The sequence below is a fragment of the Schistocerca serialis genome, chromosome 4 (genome assembly GCF_023864345.2).
Source record: "Schistocerca serialis cubense isolate TAMUIC-IGC-003099 chromosome 4, iqSchSeri2.2, whole genome shotgun sequence".
Lineage (NCBI taxonomy): Eukaryota > Metazoa > Arthropoda > Insecta > Orthoptera > Acrididae > Schistocerca > Schistocerca serialis.
The window spans coordinates 288,197,597-288,218,169 of record NC_064641.1 but is presented as its reverse complement, the minus strand read 5'-3'; the positions used below and the strand labels follow the sequence as shown (position 1 = coordinate 288,218,169).

Below are 20,573 nucleotides of genomic sequence, written 5' to 3'. Positions count from 1 at the left end.
TGGCAGTGAAGCTTATTTGCCCCGATACCTCATATGTACAAGAGTTTATGAGGAATCTTTCATGTCCATGAGGCCTCCATTTTTTGTGGAGCATTTGGAGGACAAGTTTGGGGAGGTGGAGGGCTTGTCCAAAAATCGCTCTGGGTCAGATTTGATAAAAACAGCATCCTTTGCCCAGTCACGGGCATTACTCACTTGTTACAAGTTGGAGGATGTTTCTGTTGCCATCACCTCTCATAAGAGCTTAAATATGGTCCAGGGTATTACATTCCACAGGAACCTTCTTTTGCAGTCTGACGACTCATGTGGCGCGTTCATCGGGATCCGTGGGATAATCAGGTTGCCACTGGTGCCTTCATCTTGGCCTTCGAGAGTGACACATTGCCTGAGAAGCTCAAAGTGATGGTCTACTGCTGTGATGTCAAGCCATATATTCCTCCCCTGATGTAGTGCTTTAAGTGCTGCAATCTTCCCACTGTACTTCCAGCTCCACCTGTCGAGATTGTGGACATCCATCGCATCCCAATACTCCATGTGCCCCGCCTCCCATCTGTGTCAACTGTGGAGGGCATCATTCACCTTGCTCGCCAGACTGCAGGATTTTACAGAAAGAGAGGAAAATCATGGAGTAAAAGACCGTGAATCGACTGACCTACACTGAGGCTAAGAAAAAATATGAGCGCCTACATCCTGTGGACCATCTCATACACCGTCGCTACAAGAAGAGTTGTAGCCATATCAGTTCCGCGAATTCCAGTCAGCTCTCAGATCCAGATGGCTACATCTGCCCCCTTGATGGTGGGGGACACTTACCTCCCTGTTGCTCCCGCACCACCTACCTCAGGAGCAACACCCCGCCAGCCATCGGGGATTTCAGTCCCCACTTCTGAACCAGAGAAATGTAAGGCTTCTTCGGAACTTCTCACTAGGAAGGACCCCTTGGATCACTCCCTTCCCAGGTTTCTGCCAGTTGGAAAGATGACACTCGTCAGCGGCTGAAGAGCCCAAAAGCAGGCTGGTCGTAGGGCTTCACACTCATTCGCTGTCCCGGATTCTGATACAGTGAAGTTCTCCCAGCCAGGGAAACCAAGGAACAGCATGAGAAATCGAAAAAGAAGACCCCTAAGAACAAGGAACTTGGGGTGGCACTCGCACCACCACGACCTACAACCTCTGCGTCTGAGGATGGGGTGGAGCTTTTGGCACCTGCTGAGGACCTGGATCTCGCTGGACTGTCACACAATGGATACAGACTGCTCAGGCAAAAAGTTGGTGGCAGCAGGTGACCCTGAGGTCTCAACTGCCTCATTTAATGTTCCATGCCTTCCCAGCCTCACAATAACGTCATTCTCCAGTGGATTGTGGCAGTTTTTTCCACCACCTGGCTGAGGTATGGCAACTGTTAAGCTTTACACCTGCTTTCTGCATTGCCCTCCAGGAAATCTGGTTCATGGCAATGGGGACCCCTGCCCTCCATGGCTATAAGGGGTATTACAGGAACTGTAGTGACTATAATTGAGTGTCGGGTGGTGTTTGCGTTTATTTTCAAAACTCAGTCTGTAGTGAAGCTGTACCCCTTCAAACCTCTCTTGAAGCTGTGGCTGTCAGAATACATATCTTCCTCCAGATGGTACAGTACCCCTGAATGTATTAGCTGCATTGATTGATTATCTCCCTAAATCTTTCCTATTTTTGGGAGATTTTGAACGCACATAACCCCTTGTGGGGTGACACCATGCTTACTGGCCAAGGCAAAGATGTCGAAACTTTACTGTCTCAGTTCGACCTCTGCCTCTTAAATATTGGGGCCGCCACACATTTCAGTGTGGCTCGAGGTTGTTACTCGGTCATTGATTTATCAATTTGCAGCCCAGGACTTCTCCCATCTATCCACTGAAGAGCACATGATGAACTGTGTGGTAGTGACCACTTCCCCATCTTCCTATCACTGCCGTCAGGCCCACGGACGCCTGCCCAGATGGGCTTTAAACAAGGCGAACTGGGAAGCATTCACTTATGATGTCACTGTTGAAGCTCCCCCACACGGTAACATCGATGTGATGGTTGAGCGGGTGACTCCCACAATCGTTTCTGCAGTAGAAAATGTGATCCCTTGCTCTTTAGGGTGCCTGCGGCGAAAGACAGTCCCTTGGTGGTCGCCGGAAGTCACTGAGACAATTACAGAGTGTTGGCAAACTTTACAGTGCCATAAGCGACACCCTTCCCTAGAGCATCTGATAGCCTTTAAGCAGCTCCGTGCCCATGTACGCCAGCTTATAAAACGACGGAAACAGATCTAGGGAGAGGTATGTATGGACCATTGGGTTCACTACACGCCATAGTGAAGCCTATAAAGCCCCATTTACGGAGTGGAAGCTCCTCAGCGCACTTGCACATTGCCCCGACACAGCTCCTGGGCTGGATTGGATCCACAGTCAGATGATTAAACATCTCTCGTCTGACTACAAGCACCATCTCCTCGTCATCTTCAGCCGGATCTGGTGCAATGGCATCTTTCCATTGCAACGGCGGGAGAGCACCATCGTTCCTGCGCTCAAACCTGGCAAAAACCCACTTGATGTGGATAGGTGTTGGCCCATCAGCCTCATCAACGTTGTTTGTAAGCTGCTGGAACATGTGGTGTGTTGGTGGTTGGGTCCTGGAGTCATGTGGCCTACTGGCCCCAAGTCAGGGCGGCTTCCGCCAGGGGCCCTCGAGTCTGTCATCCGAACAGCCTTTTCCAGATGCCAACACCTTGTTGCCGTCTTTTTTGATCATAAGCTAAACATATGACACCACCTGGCGACATCATATGGGTGGGGTCTCCGAGGCCCGCTCCCGATTTTTATCCAGAATTTCCTGTCGCTTCGTACTTTCCGTGTCCAAGTTGGTGCCTCCCATAGTTCCCCCCATATTCAGGAGGATGGGATCCCGCAGGGCTCTGTATTGAGTGTAGGGCTGTCTGTGTCACCCTCTGTGTATGCAGACGACTTCTGCATTTCGTACTGCTCCACCAGTACTGGAGTTGCTGAGCGGTGCCTACAGGGAGCCATCCACAGGGCACAGTCATGGGCTCTCACCCACAGCATCCACTTTACAGTTGCTAAGTCGTGTGTCATGCAGGCACTTCTGTCGGCGTCTTACCGTTTATCCGGAACCAGAACTTTACCTTCATGACGATCCACTCACTGTAGTGGAGATATATCGATTCTTAGGACTGGTTTTCAACACCTGATTGACTTTGCTTCCTCACCTTCATCAGCTTAAGCGGAAGTGCTGGCAGCACCTCAGTGCCCTCCACTGCCTGCGCAACACCAACTGGGGTGCATATCGCTCTACTCTGCTGCAGTTCTATTCGGCAGCGCCTTAGTATTGCGTGTACTTGACCCAGTGCTCCACTGTGATGTTCGCCTAGTACAGGAGCTATTAGGACGAGTCTGGTGACCAGCATCCTGGTGGAGGCCCGAGTCCCTCCATTGCAGGTTAGGCGTGCACAGCTGCTTGCCAGTTACATTGCACACGTTCGTGGTTCTCCTTCGCATCTGAATTACTGTCCCCTTTTTCCACCCACGGCTGTTCATCTCCCACTTCGGCAGCCTAGGTCAGGGTTAACAATTGCAGTTCATGTGTGATCCCTTCTGTCTGAACTGGTGTCCTTACCTTTACCACCTCCCATCCAGGTCCATCCGCATGCACCTCCATGGTGTACACCTAAGCCACAGATTCGTCTGGACCTTTCGCATGACTCTAAGGACTCAGTTACTCCTGTCACTCTCCACTGTCACTTCCTCTCGATTCTTGATGTGTTCCAGGGCTCTGAAGTGGTTTACACCAACAGCTAGATGGCTGATGGTCATTACGTCCACAGAGGCCATTTTGAACAGCATTCCTTGCCCGATGGCTGCAGTGTATTCACTGCAGAGCTGTTCGCCATCTCTTGTGCACTTCAGTATATCCGTTCATGCCCTGGGGAATTCTTTCTTCTGTGCACTAACTCCTTGAGCAGCCTAAAAGCTGCCGACCAGTGGTACCCTCACCATCCTTTGGTAGGATCCATCAAGGTCCCATTGTTTGGTGGTGTTTGAGTGGACCCCAGGACACATCGGCATCCCAGGCAACAAACTTGCTGACAGGCTGGCCAAACAGGCTATGCGTAAACCGCTTCAGGAGATGGGCATATCTAAATCTGACCTGTGTTCTGACTTACACCGTAGGATTTTTCAGCTTTGGGAGATGGAATGGCGTAACAGCACACACACAACAAACTACGTGTCATTAAGGAGACTACGAAAGTCTTCCATGCGGGCATCTCTCAGGGAATCAGTTGTCCTCTGCCGGCTCCACATTGGCCACGCTTGAGCGACCCATGCTTACCTCCTGCGCCTTGAAGACCCGCCTGAGTGTCGGTGCGGTGCCCGCTTGTCAGTGGCCCATATTTTGATACACTGTCCCACTTTGACTGACCAGCGACGAAATTTGGGGTTACCAGACTCTTTTGCCACTAATTTTATCTGACAACGCCTCATCGTGTGATTTAGTTTCATGTTTTATTCATGAGGGTGGGTTTTTATCATTTCATCTAAGTTTTAGTGCGTGTCCTTTGTCCCTCTGTGTCCTCCACCCTAGTGCTTTTAGGGTGGAGGTTTTAATGTGTTGCAAAGTGGCTGGCTTCTCCTTTTTTATTCTCATTGTCTGCCAGCCATGGTAATCTGCTTTGTTGTTTTAATCTCTTCATCCCATTTCTTGCGTTTCTGTGGTTTTCTTGTCCCCTTTTGTCCATTTACATGTTTGTTGCACTTCATCATTCTTGTGATTTTTCCTTTCATTCTGTTTTGAGTTGTCAGTCTCGTTTGTTTTATTCTCACACTTTTGGCATTGTTTTATTCAGAACAAGGGACTGATGACCTCGTAGTTTGGTCACTTTCCCTCTGCTCTAGTCCAACCAACCATCTGTGTCCAAGAACACTGTGGTCATGATTGTTCCAGCTGAGGGCTGTGTCTTGAATTTCCTTTTCTGGGGCGAGTCTTTGTGTCGATATTCCATAGACTCACGTTTCATCTCCGGGTTGTAATGGTGCACCTGTGTTTTGTCTCCTGCCACAGTTTAATGGAGAAAGGTGTCACCTTCATTCTCGTAATGCGAGAGGAGTTCCTGGCAAATTTGAATTCTGTGCGCTTTCATTTCAGGAGTCAGCATCTGGGGTACCCATCGTGCACAGATCTTCCGATAGCCAAGCAAAGCAATAATGCACCCCACACATTCCTGTGAAGTGCCGATTGTGCTTGCAATTTCTCTCTTGAGTGATACGATGATTGTCCTGAATCAATCTGTCAACATTTTGCTTATGAAACTTGGTGGTTGCTGTTACAGGCTGTCCAACTCTTTGTTCATGACGCAGGTCAGATGTTCCCGCCTCAACATCCTTAAACTTACTTGCACAATGACGCACAGTACTCACATCAACACAATAACCATAAACTACTTTCATTCTCCGATGAATCTCCTTTGGCGTGACACCTTCTGCTGTCAAGAATTCAATGACTACAAATTGCTTAAATCGCATTGACTGACCATCTGCGCAGGGTTCCATACTTTTCACTGTAACAACACAACCGTTCAATGCTAAGGCTTCCTGCCAACTGGAGCTGTAGGGAAGAGGCTGTGAAACAAGGCAGGGCCTACTGCATACAAATGCTGCCAACTGTTGAAGAGTTACGAAGGTGGAGGCATTACTTTTCAGTCAACTCTCGTAATAATGACACCATAACTTAATAAAACCTTATCGCATCACATTTATACATTTGTACATGACGTTGAGGGAGTTTTAGCATATAATCATTTGTGCATATTTCAGGGATTTTTAAATTCAAAATTTCTGCAGCCTTTCAACTCCCACCCCTTTGAATAAGTGAAAGTATACACACACATGGCTAATGTATCCTCCTACTGCGGGCGGCAACTGTGTTTGACATGAGCAACAATCGAGGGTGGGCGGTAGGAATGGAGCAGTATGGGGCGAGGAGGAGGGGGCCTAGCAGTGTAGCGATGGGAGGTGTTCTGCTGCCAGCTGGAGTGTGCAGGAATTTGATGGGGACAGAATAGGACTGGGATTACAGAAATGAAGGCTATGGTGTAAGGAGTGTTCCTACCTGTGCAGTTCAGAGAAGCTGATGTTGGTAGGAAGGATCCAAGTGGCGCAAGCTGCCAAGCAGCCATTGAGGTGAAGCACATTGTCTCTTGGCCATAGTTTGGTGATGGCCATTTATGCAGACAGATGGCTTTTTAGTTGTCTTGCCATGTAGAAAGCAGTACAGTGGTTGTACCTTACTTTGTAGATCACATGGCTGCTTTCACAGGTAGCCCTTCCTCTGATGAGGTAGGAGATGGCTGTGACAAGACTGGAGTAAGTGGTGGTCGGAGGTTGTATGTGACAAGTCTTACATCTAGGTCTGTAGAAAGGATATGAGCCATGAGGCAAGGGGTTGAAAGCAAGAGTGGAGAAGGGATGACAAGGACATTGCATTGGCTCGGCGGGTGGCAGAATGCCGCTGTGGGGAGGATAGTGAGTAGGATATTCTTCATTTCAGGGCATGATGAGATGTAGTCAGAATGCTGGTGAAGAATGTGACTCTGTTGCTCCAGTCTTACGTGGTACACTGAGTCAAGAGAGTAGTGCTCTTTCTTGGCTGGACAGTGGGAATATGGTAGGCTATAGGGGACTAACAAGCTGTCTCTTCAGGTGAATGATTACCTCAAACATTGGCTAAGAGGTGGTTTTACCACCATGATGTGCTTTACAGCCTGCACCATCTGGCTGCTTCCTATCAGCACCAGCTTTTGTGAATTGTGCAGGTGGGATCTCTACCTACAGTATATCCTTTGTTCCTGTAATCCATCTGGCCTTGGCATCTACGAGCCCCAGCCCTGTTCATGGTCATACTCCAGCACTACACAAGCCTTACATTCTGCCAGCACATTCACTAGTCCTTTCCCCATCTCAACTTCTTTCCCCTCCCCTCTCCTTTTCCTGTGCGCCCCCCCCCCCCCCCCCCCCCCAATTCCACACACCCCTTCCCATCACAGTGTCCCGAATCTGCAACTAGCAGCCCTATCCTGTCCCCACCATGTTCTGTGCTCTAACAAGCAGCACATGATCTTTCCCCACCCCTAACCTGCTATGCCTGCCCACCCCATGCCACCTCGTCACCCCCACCATCCACCTCAGACTGTTGCTCACATCAGACTTAGTAGCTGTCTGCATCTGGCCACTGTGGTTGAAGACAGTGGCCGTGTGTGTGTGTGTGTGTGTGTGTGTGTGTGTGTGTGTGTGGGGGGGGGGGGGGGGGTGTCATATCGGTGTGCTTTTTATTTCTGAAGAAGTCCTTTTGGCTGAAAGCTAAAACGTTTAATGGTCTTTTGATTGTGCTTGTCTGCAACTCAGTGCCTCCTCTATGTGGTGAGTAGCAATACATCCTTTTCATTATATTGTTGTTATTCCATCCTATCTTTCCATTGCTTAAACTATTACATACGTTACACAGTATTTGTTTTCATATATGCAACACCTCGTTTGCTACATTCACAAACTATTAAAAAAAAAAAAACGATCGCAGAATCCTCTTTCAATCTGCCCTTCCATGATTACAATTAGTGTACAACTTCATGCTTGTCATAAGCAAATCCCTGTAATCATGTTAATGGTACTCCTTCAATAATTGAGTCTCAGAACAACACTTAAATCCTTTATATGTCTTACTGATTGGGTCAGCTTAATTAAGTTTGTATACTTTTCATATTATTCTTATTCCGTTCTGGTTTATCCATTGTTTAAATCATTGAGGGGCAGGTGTAATGCCATAAAAATTTACCGTAGAGGGGCATGAACAATAATTTACATGTCTCCAATTTGATCTACATGTAACACTTTAGTTTTACTATTGTGATATCTTTTCTACAGTAGGCTTGTAAAAAATCCACCTTAACAACAAAAAATTAGTATTAAAAGTGGTCAAGTAAGTTACCACCGTACCATTACGGTGGTCAAGTTCAATAGTTGATGGAACAGTTTTTGCCTGCTCTCAGGTACAAAGGTACTGTGCACACTTAACGCATCCACACAGTATGGGCACGGCTTTTTTTTTTAACTGCCAACTGCACATCTTCTGTTGGAGAACTGCTCCATTTCAATCTCCTTGTGCAGAATGAATTCATTTGTTACATAGTAGTCTACAAAGTGAAAGAACACTCTCATCCATCATTTCTAGCTTTTTCTGTCTGTAGCACAGTCTGACTTCAGTGGATCGAAATTATCTACATAGTTCATACTGGAATTGTAATCTTTAAACACAAGAGGGCAATTGATATTGGTTATTGTTCCATCTTTCATTCCGGGACTTAAATGTGGACACACATGATGCTGCATGATGATCATGTTGACTGCCCTGTTATCCTTATAGCTAACTACTCTATCATTACTAATTCTGTAATCGAATTCCCCTCTCTCAAGTTCCTTATCCCCCTTGAGTTTTTGCATTTTTCCTTTCTGTGATTTATTGTTCCGCAAGTTTGGAGACTATTGGACTATGTTCTTCAACAGATCATATGGCGTAAAATAATATTGTGTAAAAATAATGATTCTTTCTTTCCACGAAGGTCTCCGGTGGAACTTTTCTTTTATAAATATCAGAATTCAAGTTGTATAATGCTACATCACATAACATCCACATTTTCTACTCTCTGTCTTTATAGCTTTCTCTTCTGCACTGTTTGAGAGAAGATTTGCCTATGAATTCAACCATTGCTTCATCAGTAGTGAGATTCTGATGTGTTGTATAGCAGTCTTGGAATTTCCTTTTCAAATGATCTAACAATGGATGTAGTTTGTATAGTTTTTCATAATTCTTACTGTTTTTGTCAGGAACCACAGAATTATCTTTGAGGTGCAAGTTACTCAGTAACCAACCAAATCTTTTTATTGATATTAGCTGTGATATATAACTTTCGCCAAGGTTTGGGTCAGTGCTGCACTAATCTCTGTAGCTAGGATTTTCAGTGATTCCCATGTTAAGTTTTATTCCGATAACTTTTTATTTCATGTTTGTTGGTGGGGGGACAAAATATTTGCCAGTCTATGTTGTATACAGATTGGCTTGAAACACCCTGATTTATAAGTGTTTCATCAAAAAACCTGACTAAAAATAATGATTCTTTCCAAAAGGTCACTGGTTAGATTTAGAACCAGTTTCGATCCTAACCCTACTACTGGAGATAGTGAAGCTTCTCAGCTGGCTGACTGTCAGTCAGTTTAAACTTTGCCCATAGTCCTTGTATGTCTGTCGTACTGGAGTTGAATGATAACCATTCATTGTCTAAGTGGGATGCTAACAACTGCTTTTTTTTTTTTCGTCTAGAGTTAATACTTTCCTAGTCTTCCTGAGTGATTTACTAACTTTAGTAACCATTGTCGCTACAGCATGATAACCTCCCAGTTTCTATGCTACACAGTCAATAAGGTCAGCCTGTTTGTAGGTACAAGGTCTGGGTTGCGTAACTAGATGTTCACAGCCCTTTTTGAAAGTGTTCAGAAGTACTTCCACAAGACTGTCTGCCCATACCACATGTAGTGAATCCATTGACATTCCAGCCTGTATCTGGTAAGTTAAAGTCACCTCCAAAGAATATTGCTTGGTCTCGGCATCTCTGCTATACTGACCGTAACTTTCCTAGGATGACTCTAAACCTGTCACTTCAGAATCAGGTGGCCAGTAAAAACATCCAACAGTTACCTTCATTTCTCCTAGATCTGTTATACATGTCCGTATAATTTCACTGTCACACTCAAATTCAACCTCAGTAGAGACAATATTTTTGTTAACTGCACTGAACACACCCTCTCTTATAGCGTATAATCTGTCTTTCCATTGTACGTTCCGTGAATTGCTAAATATCTCGGAGCTTTCTACTTTGTTTCAGTCACCTCTTGGTCTCAAGATTAATTTGAGTGCGAGAAGTTTCCTGGAGAGCATTACATATCGGAACTTCGTGACGAATACTTTGACAATTTATTGTTAAAATTTTGACAAGCAGTGTGTGACTTTGTAAGCAATCTGATTTCTCACTCTGCGTATCGACTGGCAAGCGTTCATCAGAGGACCTCAGCCTAAAGCCGAACGTAAAGAAAATGCCATGTGCACTCGACAAGTACTCTGCTAATAGAATAGCTTCTTCATTCGTGTAGTGCACAGCTGAACTATCAATGAGAGCCCTACAACTCTGCACCCTATAATGCATGTCCAAATACAATGCTATCTAGCAAAGGTACGCTTGTCCTTTGTGCTTTCTACGTTGGGCCCTCGGGGGCCACTAGACTAGACCTGCTCCGTTGGTGATTGAGAGCCCCACTTCCACTGCTTGCCCCACACCCAGGGTGACTACCGACATGTCAGGGACATCGATCCCCAGCCCCCAGCTGGAAGAGCATCACCCACCTCCAGCATGTCTCACCAGCACAGGGTCTCTTGGGACACACTACTCGCATGATTTTGCTGATCCTGCAACCGGATACCAGCCAGTGGCTGAAGGAGTCATGGGCTGCTGGTTGTAGAATTACATTCCTCCTCTTTCCCTGAAACGAAGGTAGACATCGAAATCGTATAAGGAAAAGGCAGGAGGACAAGCAGCAGTCCTCCAAGGAAGGCGATTGTGGTAGCCCCCATGCCACTAGACCCCACATGTTCCACCTTGTATGCAAGGCAAAGGTAGTGGTAGCTCCTGTGGCACTGGATCTCCCTACACAACTTGATTCATTACCGATGCATATTGAGGCTGTATCCTCGCAACTGGTGGTGACAGCAGGTGACTCTGGGGCATGATGTACTTCCTGGGTCCATTCACACTCCAACAGGAGACTGATAGTATGTTTCTTCTGAAACACTTGCTGTTTCTTCCACCACCTGACTGAGCTACGTCGTTTCTTGTGTGTTTCCTATGTTTCTTGTAGTGCCCTCCAGGAAACTTGCATCTCAGCACTGTAGATCCCTACCCTTCACAGCTCTTGTGGCAATTTTAGAAAGGGCGCTCTCTGTGAAAGTGTGTCTAGCAGAGTTTGTATGTATGTGCAGAACTCTGTCCACAGTGAAAATGTGCCACTCATTAAGTCTTTGGAGACTGTAGCTGTTGGTGTGAGGACATTTCTGGATTGTACCGCCTGTAACCCCCACTCATGGTAAAATATCTCAAAATGTGTTGTCTGCACTGATTTCTCAGCTCTGCCCCCCCCCCCCCCTGCCTCCACCCACCCACCTTCACCCTCTTTTTTAAGTTTGACGTCAGTGGCCGGCCGTAACCATTGACCACAGCAACGTTATGCTTGCAGAGCTCTATCTTTTTCCCTGGAATACTGGTACACCTACACTCTTCAGTGTGACATACAACTCTTGCTTGGCCATTGATTTTTCCATATGCAGCCCTGGTCTTCCCCCTCCATCCACTGGAGAATTCATGATGACCTTTATGACCACTACCTCAGTGTCACTCACCTGGGTATCCTCCCAGATGGGCACTCAACAGTGCTGATACAGATACCTTCACTTCTGGCGTCACTGGTGGACCTTCAAAATCATCGTAGCCATTAGAGATTGCAGATGATCTCTCCAATGCCATAAGCGACATCCATTAGTGGAGCATCTCATTGCCTTTAAACATCTCTGTGCCCTGGTCCGACACCTAATAAAACAACAGAAACAAGAATGCTGGGATTAGTATGTTAGTACCATTGTACTGCAGATTCCTCTTCCTCAAGTTTGGTCAAAGATTCGACGCCTTTATGGACACCAGCCGCTCACAGGTTGAATAGCGTTGCCTATACTGACTCGGACACTGTCACCGGGCATTTTGCTCTGTATTATGCATGGGCCTCTGTGTACAAGAATTATCAACCTGCATTTCATGTCCTCAAACAGCAGGTGAAGTTAATTCACTTACCTTTCACTACACTTTACCTAGAACCATATAATGCTCCAATCAGTGAGTAGGAATTCATCAGTACCAACTGTGTTGGTATATTGAGTCTCAGGATCTTGTGGTTCTGTCCCAGGATGATTTTCACCAAGGCCAGGAAGCCAAGAGCAGCGGTTATTGCATAGAGTTGTCACTGCTAACCGACAAGCAAGTGAAATAACTATAGAAATCAATGCGAGGTGCACATCAAGCATATCTGTTAGGACAGTGCAGCATAATTTGGTATTAATGGGCTATGGCAGCACACTACTGACGCAAGTACCTTTGCTAACTGCACAGCATTGCCAACAGTGCCTCTCCTGGGCTCTTGACCATATTGGTGGGACCCTAGATGACCGGAAAAGTTGGTAAGAGCTGATGATAGGGTTACTGCAGTCCCCACAAAGCTGTGGACCCAAGTTGCTAACAAGGCAGTGTGCAAACTGGTGGTGACTCAATAATTGTGTGGGTTGTTCTTATGTGGAATGGACTGAGTTCTCTGAATTTTTGGCAATTTGGAAACCATTTGCAGCCATTCATGGATGTTATGTTCCCAAACAACAATGGTATTTTTATGGGTGACAGTGCACCATTTCACTGGGCCACAATTGTTCGCAATTGCTTTGAAGAACATTCTAGACAGTGAATAATCTGGCCACTCAGAATGCTCAACATGGATCCCATCAAACATTTATGAGACATAATTGAGAAGTCAGTTCATGCACAAAATCCTGCACTGGCAACACATTCGCAGTTGTGAAGGGCTGTAGAAGCAGCATGGCTCAGTATTTCTGAAGGGGATTTCCAATGACTTGTTGAATCTATGCCATGTTGAGTTGCTGCAATACACTGAGAAAAAGAGAACTGGCACAATATTAGGAGATATCCCATGACTCTGGTCACTTAAGTGTATATCCGTTGCTCCATCTCAGTATGACTTTATTCTTCACAAAAATTGTATTAACTGCTCATAAAAGACAAATCTGCTTAGCTTGATGTGTTCAACTGCATGGCATTTCTCACTATGTAACCTCATGTATTAAGCACACACTTATAATAAGAAAAATTCCAAGGTAGTACACCAAATATGTTCAGGGAGTGTAATTAGCATGTTAGTGGATGTCCAGAGTGTGAACTACTCCAGAATATGGTGTATTGGTTTTTTGTTGATGTGATAAAAATTGTTGAATAAAACAACAAATGTGGTAAAAATATTGTTTTCTTAGAAGCTGGTAAAATCGTGTAGTTCAAATGCTTACAAATTTCATCATGCACCTCAATATCAGTACAGCGTTGTTTGTCTGAAATCATTGTGTGCAATGCTGTGTATGCTGTCTCAGGGGCACTACTTCTTTATAATAATATATCAGAGTAAAGTCTAAATAACATACAACTGCAATTAAAAATGTGTGTTCATTGATTTATATATGCCCATTTATCTTTTGCTCAAAAGGACAACGAGGCTGGCTTCATTTCCCGATTATCTCCTCATACATTTGAAGAAGTTTACTCTGCGTGATGATTGGGTACCTATCAAACTGGATGTAGCTGTGGAAATGCCAGATACAATAGATCTTGCTGCACTTCGTGGTGGTGGCCCGCAGCCAGATGAAGAACCTTTACCAGAAGCACCAGCTACCATAGAAATGCCTCCTCTGGATGAAAATCTGATTTCACAGCTTGTAGACATGGGTTTCCCACCTGAAGCCTGCAAACGTGCTGTCTATTTTACTGATGGTGCTGGTTTGGATCAGGCTACAAACTGGTTGATGAGTCACATAGGAGATTCAGATTTTTCGGATCCATTTGTTCCTCTGGGTACCAGTTCTGGACCAAACAAAGGTTAGTATATTGAAGTTAACTTGTCTAAATAGCATTTCCTCTCTCTCTCTCTCTCTCTCTCTCTCTCTCTCTCTCTCTCTCTCTCTCACACACACACACACACACACACACACACACACACTGTGATATCAGTCTTTCAACAACAAGATTGCATAGTGATTTTACATTCTTTTTTTAAGAACTTCATTTACAAATCATTAAATATATATTACAAATACAAAATACAAGGTGTTTAGAAATCCCCATCACAAACTTGTAGGGCTTGTAGAGGGGAGTGAGTAGATAATATTTTGAAAATATTTGGAAAATATGACATTTTGTCAATGGAATGAGTGATTATTTTGTAAAAATTGTTTGTTTATTTATAGACACAATCACATTCTTATGATACAATTATAAACGGTTTCGGCCATACAGTGACCATCTTCAAATTTAAAACAATACAGAAAAAAATTTATATTAAAACCTAAAAATTAGTGCAATATTTAACCAGGCTTATTAGTAATCTATCTGAATTTATGCAAAATACATAGTTCATACCTAAAGGCGGCATGCACTGAATACAGGTTCATGTGTTGTCAAACTAGCTATAAAATGTAAGACTCCGGTCTTATATAGATATAAAAATTGTGTTAGATTTTGAATTGGAACTGATGACTGGAAACATACCATTTCCATGCTACAGCTATTTGAAAACATGTTGGTAACACAACCACTTTTACAAGTAATTGTTTAGGCACCCAACCCAGTGCATCACTTGTTTTACAGTTCCACTCATTAATAAGCAAAGAAATTGATTGTGTACTCATTGATGGGTTCTCTTCAACGTATGCAGTACAACCTCTTCCAGTTCTGCTGTTTGGTGTCTCCTTCAAGCACCACAGTCACAGGAGTGAAGGTGAAGGTACCCTTTCTCAAAGCCATTGCATAACTACGGCAAAAAAGGTACGAGATGGAGTTGGACATTGTGAAGAACAATCTTGACAAAGGTGACAAGCATCTCTTCCATTACCATGAGCTTTGCCATTCTGAAGGATCATGTCAGTTTATTCTGCAAACGAGTACTCAACCATGTTATTCCAAGTCTCACAGACACATGATGAGGCTCAAACCATGTCAGATGCCAAATGACATCAGCCAATCCGGCGTACCCCCCCCCCCCCCCTCCTCCTGAAGAATACCCTGTTGCATACCTACCTAGCAGACACATTTTCAAATGGCTGCACCTCAAACGGTTCCTGTTCAAAATATTGTGAACTCGCTCCCCTCTCCAAGAACATCTTGTAAATCTAGATCTCTTAACCAGTCCTCAGATCTTGGTGTTACCAAATGCAGTTCATTGCGTAGGCAAGGAAATTTGTGCAATAAACACTCTTCAACCAGGTGCTGCATAGTTTGCATGACAACTGTACAGTTTCACACGGGCGTATTTTCAAACTCCCATTTGTACAAACAAGCACATTCATACCCTGCATGGAATCAATGCAAAGCAATCCATAGTATAATGAGAAGACCAAATCCGATCAGTAATTATGTGAGAATTTGGTGGAGGAAACTTCTACCAATCCTCTTTCAGTTCTTGACACACATCATACCTGTATGTAAGAGCCACATCTTGCATTGGCCAGGATGGTTTTCTGGATTTGTCTGCTAGCAGGTACATTTTGTATCTGATTATACAGTTAGCTAAGTGTCGGGAAAGCAAAGGCATTAGAGGAATTTGTAGAGAAACTATTGCTCAGGTTTAGAAAAATAGTTGATCAAGCACTCGGTAGATGTGTTCCTAGTGTAATGTGTCGTGATGGAGAGGACACTCCATGGTATATAATCAGTTTGAATCATCATAAGGAAACTTCAAAAGAAATAGTAATTACTGTGTAATAGGTGTACACTAAGTATAGTGCTGAAGATAGCCAAAAGCTTTTCATTCAGCATTTCTCTATCAAGAGAGCAATGCATGAAGCCTCCAATAACTACCATAGCAGAACCTTATTGAAAAGTCTCTTACAAATAAAAAGAAAACCTGGTGATATGAGAAGCCTGTCAGTGTCGCCAAAGTTAGTGTCGTGACACTCATGGATGACACAAGAATTGGAAATTCACAGTGTTGAACTCAGTTTTCAGATTTTCCTTTACAGAAGAAGATGCAAGAGTACAAGCCCTGTTCAGTTCTTGCAGCACTGCAAAGATGACTGATGTAGATACTACTTTCAGTAGTGCTGAGGAACACTTGAAATCACTAAACTGAAACAAATATGTAGAGCCTCATGGCTTTCATGTCAGATTATATATAGACATTGCAGCTGAGTTAGCCCTTATCTTAACTATAACACACCATAGATTCTCCAACAAAAATCTGTGCTCAGTCATAGAAAGATACCACAGGCCACAACTATCTGCAGGAAGGGTAGAAGTAGTAATTGAGAAAACTACAGACAAATATAATTGAAATACATTTGTTGTGGAGTCTTATAACATACTCAACATAGTCAATAGTGTCGTATTTAATAAAGGACTGTCCTCTTCAAACTGTTGTCAGTTATTGTTTATTTTGGTTTACTTTGTGTGTTGCTTCTGGGTTAACTTCATTTGAAATAGACATATTGTAGTACTGACAAGAAGTTTGCTGGAGCTGTTCACCATACTCAAGATCTGTGAATAGAATGCCAAGGGTTCATACAGTCACTAGTAATTTTATCCTCACATTCTTCACATTTAGGCACGTGAAGTAAAAATTTATCATACTATAATTATATGGCTAAATTAATCTTTATGTTTCCCCAGGTAAAAGTAACTTCGAACCTAACGAAGAATTCTGTACAATGATTATGTCCATGGGATTCACCCGTTCACAAGCCGTAAAAGCACTACAAGCAACAGACAACAATGTTGAGCGTGCAGCAGATTGGATCTTCACTCACCAGGCTGAGCTGGATGCAGAAGAGGAAGCACCACCAACAGCCTCATCATCAGAACCGCAGTTCCGTGATGGTGATAGCAGTAAGTTTAATACAAGCTGTAATTTTTTAACTGAGGATCGTACAGTGTAATAGCTGGGTAAAAAGTGTCCACATAAAATAATTCTTTAGTAAAGCTTTGATGTTGTGTGCCTCATAAAACTTAATGTTCATATTTGCAGTTAGTCTGAATCGTAGAACGAAGTGAGAAAATGTTCACAACTCTCCAGTACTTAGAGGATGGAGAATGTGTTGTGTGTGTGTGTGTGGGGGGGGGGGGGGGGGGGGGGGGGGTTTATGACTGCTAAAATTCCTTTCTGTGAATAATAAAAAAAATGAAGCAGAATAGAAAGCAAACTTGTGCTTGTTAAGAGATTAGTATTGTGAGTTTTTTGTGCAATACAAAGTAGTTCACTTTTGATTCTGTTTCTTAAAATGAAAAAAGCTGAAGTTGTGACTCATTCAGTTAGGTGGTAATTCTTCCAAATGCCTCATTGGACACTACCTCATTTTTAGTGACCATTGTGATTCAGTCTTCCTTAATTTTGTGTGTGTGTGTGTGTGTGTGTGTGTGTGTGTGTGAGAGAGAGAGAGAGAGAGAGAGAGAGAGAGAGAGAGAGAGAGAGAGACAGCTATTTCTTCCACTGTCATTTACCCTAATGTGGGACGTTTTACAGCATACTCTATGGTAAAAAAAGAATGCAAACTTATGCTGAAATAAATATATCAAAAGCTAAAAGCAAATTGAAGCTTGTGTATTTGCTTAAGTAGTTGTGATAACCACATCTATGTCTCTCATGAGACAGGAATACACGTGTTGTGCACAGCACTCAGTTTGAATATAGGTTCCTTTGCAATGTTGAGATACAGCTAGATTGTGGACACAAATGATTATTGATTGTTTGATAGACTGAAGAGATTTCATGTTTTAATTAGAGCCGTTGAAAGTAAAGAAACTATATTTTAATTTTTTCATAGGGAAAGCTGTGTTGTTCAACAATGGTGCTCTGTACTAATTACATTGGTTGATTCTCAGTACTTCATGATCATAGTGCACTCTGATGATTTCTTTAGCCATTAGGGTGGATACCATTAAAAAAAATTTTTTTTTCATTATTCGTTGCCCCTGCAACAGAAATTAGCTTGCAGTAGCACAAAAAACTGCATAGAGTGAAGTGATAAACCTCAAAATAGTCACATACAGTGTGGAATGACTGTACCTAATGTTAGGTCTTCTTTTGCCTGCTTTTCAATAACAATCTTTTTTTGATGAAATATAGGAAGTACGTCTGTGATGTAGTATGAAAATCACAGTTCAAGCAGTGAAGCATCAATTTTAATTTGGATGTGGGGGGTGTTTTGAATAACAAGAAGTGGTATGCTATGAAGTCCCAAAAGTTCCAAATAACATTAGTATGTAAAAAATCATGGACCATTAAGCATTATTAAAATACACTGCTCAAAATGCTTAATGGAACATGACTATCGGTGTCAGCCATACTTCATTGAGCAATAATTGCGGACTGGGTATGTTACAAAATTACACCTTTTCTTTCACAAATTATGTACACAACAAAATATTGTTACATCTTCGTTCATTTATATAACAAGAACTGAAATGTCATTAATCCTGCCATCCTGAATGCTTTCAATAGGATTTTGGGAGCTTGTAATTTGTGTGCCCTCCATAAATGTTTCACTGCCTACATTGGGAGGCTACCCTGTGGTATTCGTACCCTTCTTGAGAGAGAGCACTTGATAGTATGTGAAGAATCTGTGGTGGAAAAGGATGACCACGAACGCATTTCTCAAACTTTACTACACAGGCTTGATGGGGTTTAGGCAAGGACATACTGTTGGTCACTCCATTACTTCGATGTCCAGGTTTCAGAAGACATCGCTGGTGACATCCGCCATGTGAGCTCTGGCATTATTGTGCATGAGAAGAAATTCAGGGCCACCACCATATGCAGCAACCACATGGCTGCCTGCACCAAGAACAACGCGTTTTGGGTGGATCTTCAGTGTGTCGCTGCCTTCAAATAGCCTACTCTCCAATACGCAAGTTACAATAATTCTTTTGCCATGAATATGATGTTTCTCATTATTTTATTGGAACGAATCACACATTTAACAACGGTTTTTCTAGTGATTCTCAATTTGCTGGTGCTCAGAAATGGCATAGATACATATAGGCTTGAAATGAATGCCAATATGGTGCCTTCCAACTCTGTACTGAAGAGAGACGGCGTGCGTGTGACGTAGGTGGCGTTGTGCCATCTCATTGGTCAACGCTCATACGCACGCACAGAATATCTGACATGCCAGATATTGCTCTGCATGTTCGGAAAGACTCCCGAACGTGCTATTCCATGCTATGACGTCAGAAACTCGGCACGCTCAACATTCGGATGCACAGTCTGGTTCCGATGGCTGAACATGCTATTCCATGCTATGATGTCGGAAAATCGGAACGCTCAATGTTCGGATGCACAGTCCGTGTGCCGACGGCTTTACAGTCTGATCCGACACAGCGTGTCCAATGGCTCTTCATCTTGCAGTGCTCTGGGGGGTAGCCATATGATACTGCAGTGTAGAGATGGCCAGATATCAATCTTCATCTGAGGTTGTAATGTGTCATTCAATGACCTTGTCCAACTCAACTTGTGTACTGACCTGTGTGTCTGTAACATGCCCACAACATGTGGATGACAGGTGGAGAGACATTGGCATAGGCAGTAACATGGCAGAAAGTCCATCCTTCTTGGTTCAAACAGACTGACCTAGCAACTAGCACTGCCATTAATATCACATTGCATGTGCTTTGTTGAATGCAACATCCATAAATGACAACTGTCGTCTGTGTATCTCACTAGGAAAAAATTGGGACACTGGTATTCACTTCCTTCTGCATCTCCATCTATACTATGCAAACCATCACGATGTGCATAGCAGAGGGTACATCCTACTGTACAAGTTATTTGGGTTTCTTCACATTTCATTCTATAATGGAATTTCCTATTCCTAAAAGTATTAGAGAAGTGAGAAGCTTCCTTGGATTATCTTCTTATTACCGTTGTTTTATCAAAGACTTTTGTATCAAAGCCAGGCCACTCCAAGAGTTGTTAAAAGCCAATGCTAAATTTATCTGGGGTGGTGCTCGACAAGATTCTTTCGATGTGCTGCAAAAAGCTCTGACCAACCGACCCTGTACTTGATCTGTATGATTAGAGAGCACCTACAGAACTACACACAGATGCCAGTGGGTATGGGATTGGTGCTGTTCTGGTGCAAATTTCGGATGGAAACGAGAAGGTTATAGCCTATGCTTCTAGGACACTTACAAAAGCCGTTACGATAGGATCCGCAAGAGATTTTTCTGGCCAGGTTTATTTAGGAGTGTCCGTCACTATGTGTCGTACTGTGGAGAGTGCCAAAGGAGAGAGGCAGTTCCTCAGAAACCACCTAGCTGACTCATACCAATTCCACAAGCCGAAATGCCTTCCCAGTCTGTTGGGATTGACCTCCTCAGATGATTTCCAACATCTGCTAGTGGCAATAGATGGATTATTATTTGCACTGAGTATCTGACAAGCTATGTTATTACAAAAGCCGTGAAAACAGCCGAAGTATTCGATGTAGCCATATTCATCGTAGAAGACATTGTATTAAAACACAGTGCCCCCAGGTCTTTAATTACGGATCGAGGGAAAGTTTTTCAATAGAATCTTGTGACAGAGATAAACCATCGGTGCAACATTACTCATCACATAATG

General features: G+C 43.5%; 1 protein-coding gene across 1 annotated transcript in view; it reads left to right on the top strand.

Annotated features, from left to right (window-relative positions):
• Nucleotides 1-20,573, top strand: part of LOC126473894 (ubiquitin carboxyl-terminal hydrolase 5) — a 165,520-nt gene that overhangs the window by 134,434 nt on the left and 10,513 nt on the right. Inside the window, exons 12-13 of the mRNA XM_050101234.1 lie at nt 13,452-13,840; nt 16,625-16,840. Coding sequence (XP_049957191.1) covers nt 13,452-13,840; nt 16,625-16,840 — 605 coding nt within the window. The remainder of the gene's footprint in view (nt 1-13,451; nt 13,841-16,624; nt 16,841-20,573) is intronic.